This window comes from Berghia stephanieae, chromosome 3 (assembly GCF_034508935.2).
Source record: "Berghia stephanieae isolate SIO BIC M18660-M18661 chromosome 3, UCSD_Bste_1.3, whole genome shotgun sequence".
In the NCBI taxonomy this organism is placed as follows: domain Eukaryota; kingdom Metazoa; phylum Mollusca; class Gastropoda; order Nudibranchia; family Aeolidiidae; genus Berghia; species Berghia stephanieae.
This window is the reverse complement of record NC_088362.1, coordinates 71,596,305-71,598,804: the sequence shown is the minus strand read 5'-3', so window position 1 is coordinate 71,598,804 and position 2,500 is coordinate 71,596,305. Positions and strand designations below refer to the sequence as shown.

The 2,500-nt window shown below is 37.2% G+C and overlaps 1 protein-coding gene across 1 annotated transcript in view; it reads left to right on the top strand.

Annotated features, from left to right (window-relative positions):
- The window catches only part of LOC144969639 (con-Ins Im2-like), a 7,085-nt gene extending 5,187 nt beyond the window's left edge, over nt 1–1,898 (top strand). The window contains exon 2 of the mRNA XM_078908783.1: nt 1,698–1,898. Within this exon, the coding sequence (XP_078764909.1) occupies nt 1,698–1,855 (158 nt within the window). The 3' untranslated portion in view covers nt 1,856–1,898. The remainder of the gene's footprint in view (nt 1–1,697) is intronic.
- The last annotated feature ends 602 nt before the right edge of the window (nt 1,899–2,500 follow it).

The window sequence follows — 2,500 nt, the reverse complement described above, 5'->3', positions numbered from 1 at the left end:
TGAACGCTTCTGTATGCATTTTTAATATTGGTATAGCACAGATCCAGGGTTTTATCTCGTCTGGCGGGAACAGAGACGTGTTGATCAAAAGAATTTATAGGAGACCAGTGATTGAAATCACCAAGAATTATTACGGAGGCATCAGGATGTTTTCTTAAAAAATCAAATGATTCCTCCTCAGTAAAGCTGTGATAGCATTCGCATCAGGAGGAACGAACACAGCAATGACATAAATAAGTGTTAATTCCCTAGGTAAATAGTGGGGTCTAAGAGAATGGGAAATGAGCTCGATGTCCTTTTTACATAATGAACGTGTTGTTCGACAGCTTTTGTACGATTTTTTTTGTGACATACACACAAATACCACCTCTTTTTTGTTTTCCAGTCATTGAGCTATCTCTGTCACGCCTATAGATTATAAAATTTACCAATTCTACACGTTTATCCTTGTCCATGTATGAAAGCCATGACTCTGTAAAATACAGTATGCCTGAGTTTTCATTAGCAGGATCAAAAGTACACAACGCGTTAATACTGTCTGCTTTGTTTCTTATAGATCGAACGTTTGAAAGTATAATCATAGGTAGGAGTACTTTACCAGTTCTTCGAATTCTTTGCTTGAGGCCTCCACGTTGTCCTATTTTTCTTTTCTTGATTGAAACAATAATAAAACCATTTGGATCATTTGTTTTGATTGTTGTTTGTCCAATATCAAGCAATTCGTTTTTTGTGTAGACGACGGTCGACATATTGTTTTTATTTCGAACACAACAACATTGTTCACTCATAGTAACATTTCATGCACTACACAGTCTTGAAATAGGTACCACAAATAGAAATGTTCAAATATAGTCATACCTGTGTTCCAATTACAAATAATACATCCATGTAAAAAAACGATGGCAGGTGAAGAAACAAAAATACTAAACTTTTTCCGATGAACAACAGAGCAATGAAAACCAAACGTCGCCATTGAGCGCCACAGGAAGTTTTAATCCAGACTATAAGTTCATGGGTACGTAGAGTTGTGTGTGTTGGTCCGTTATTCTTCCGGATGGCAAGGCGTCACTCAACGCTTTGTTATTGTTTTAGCCAGCCGTTTTTATGAGTTGTTCTCTTCCGGATAAAGACGTCGGGCACGGACAAAATACAAAGAATAAAGAGAAAAGCCGCTCTGTCTACCCATACCAAGCTCGAAAAAAAAATGGCAGAGGATGCTTTGTATGGGTAGGGGCTCTTCTCTTTATTCTTAGTATTTTGTCTGTGGCCGACGTCTTTATTCGGAAGACGGCAGTGGACGCACTGTTGAGTCGTCGGAGTCAGTCTCTGGTGTGGGTTAGCTAGCCCTAAATCAGACTATAAATATTTAAGTTTCATATAGTTCTGTGTGTTAGTACGTTATTAATGCTTTGCGCTTAATCAAATAGCTCACAACATCGAAAGTCGAATACAATGTACCAACACACAATACTTTGAATGTGTATAGTTGATTAATACAGTTTAGTGAAAACTATTAAAATGGCTGGCTAAAAACAATAACAAAGACCTGAGTGACGCCAACTTCGTTCCATCTATATCCGACTGGTGGAGGTTATGAGTATTTTCGTGGGGTTCTTTTTTGGCTGAACGCAAAGCATAAATATAAATTATATTAAGAACGTCAGTGTAATTCATTTTATAAATATTGCTTTCCTCAGCGTTAAAGAGAGATGTTCGTGGTTTGGAAATCAACAAGAAAATTGCTCATTCATTCCTGGAAAAGAGGTATACTGTTGCGTTTCACGGTATTGTCTGTGAATGCTGTATCAACAAATGCGACTGGACAGAAATGATAGAGTACTGTGATCTTTATTGAAAACGTTCTGCAATCCGATAGTTTATTATGAAGAACTAAATAAAATTCCATAATGACTATTTTCTCAAAACTGATTTGCTTTGGTTTTCTAGGGTTGTTAGGGGAAGCAAAATCCGTGACGTCACACCTTCCTCTATTCCGGTTCAAAACTCCTTGGAGGACTAGAACCAAATATGTTACTTGTTGAAACATAAGGTGGCAAAATGTCTTTGGTAGCATGATATGTAGACATATTCTTATCATTAGGTGGCGTAAAATATTGAATATGGATGATCTTTATTATTTAAAACCGAGAAACACCTTGTGTTGTGTGAAAAAAAATCTAACAATAGATAGCAGACGACAACAGACGTATTAAAGGGAAGTTACCATTAGAAGGCGCCGTCCAAACAAACTTCTGGCAGTACGAAGTGCCTTTGGCAACTCACCTTCCAAAGCTAACTATAGAGAAAAAATAACCAAAAAACGGTTGTCGTAAGGTCGCAAAATAAACACATACTTATAAATACTCGATCGTGCATCAAATAATGTCAAGATATTGATATTTATTAAACAAATCGAGGCGTCGCGCGGAAACCGTCTAAGTCCGCGATCGGCATGAAATCGTTTTATTGGCTTAATTCATTTTATATCCTACGATACACC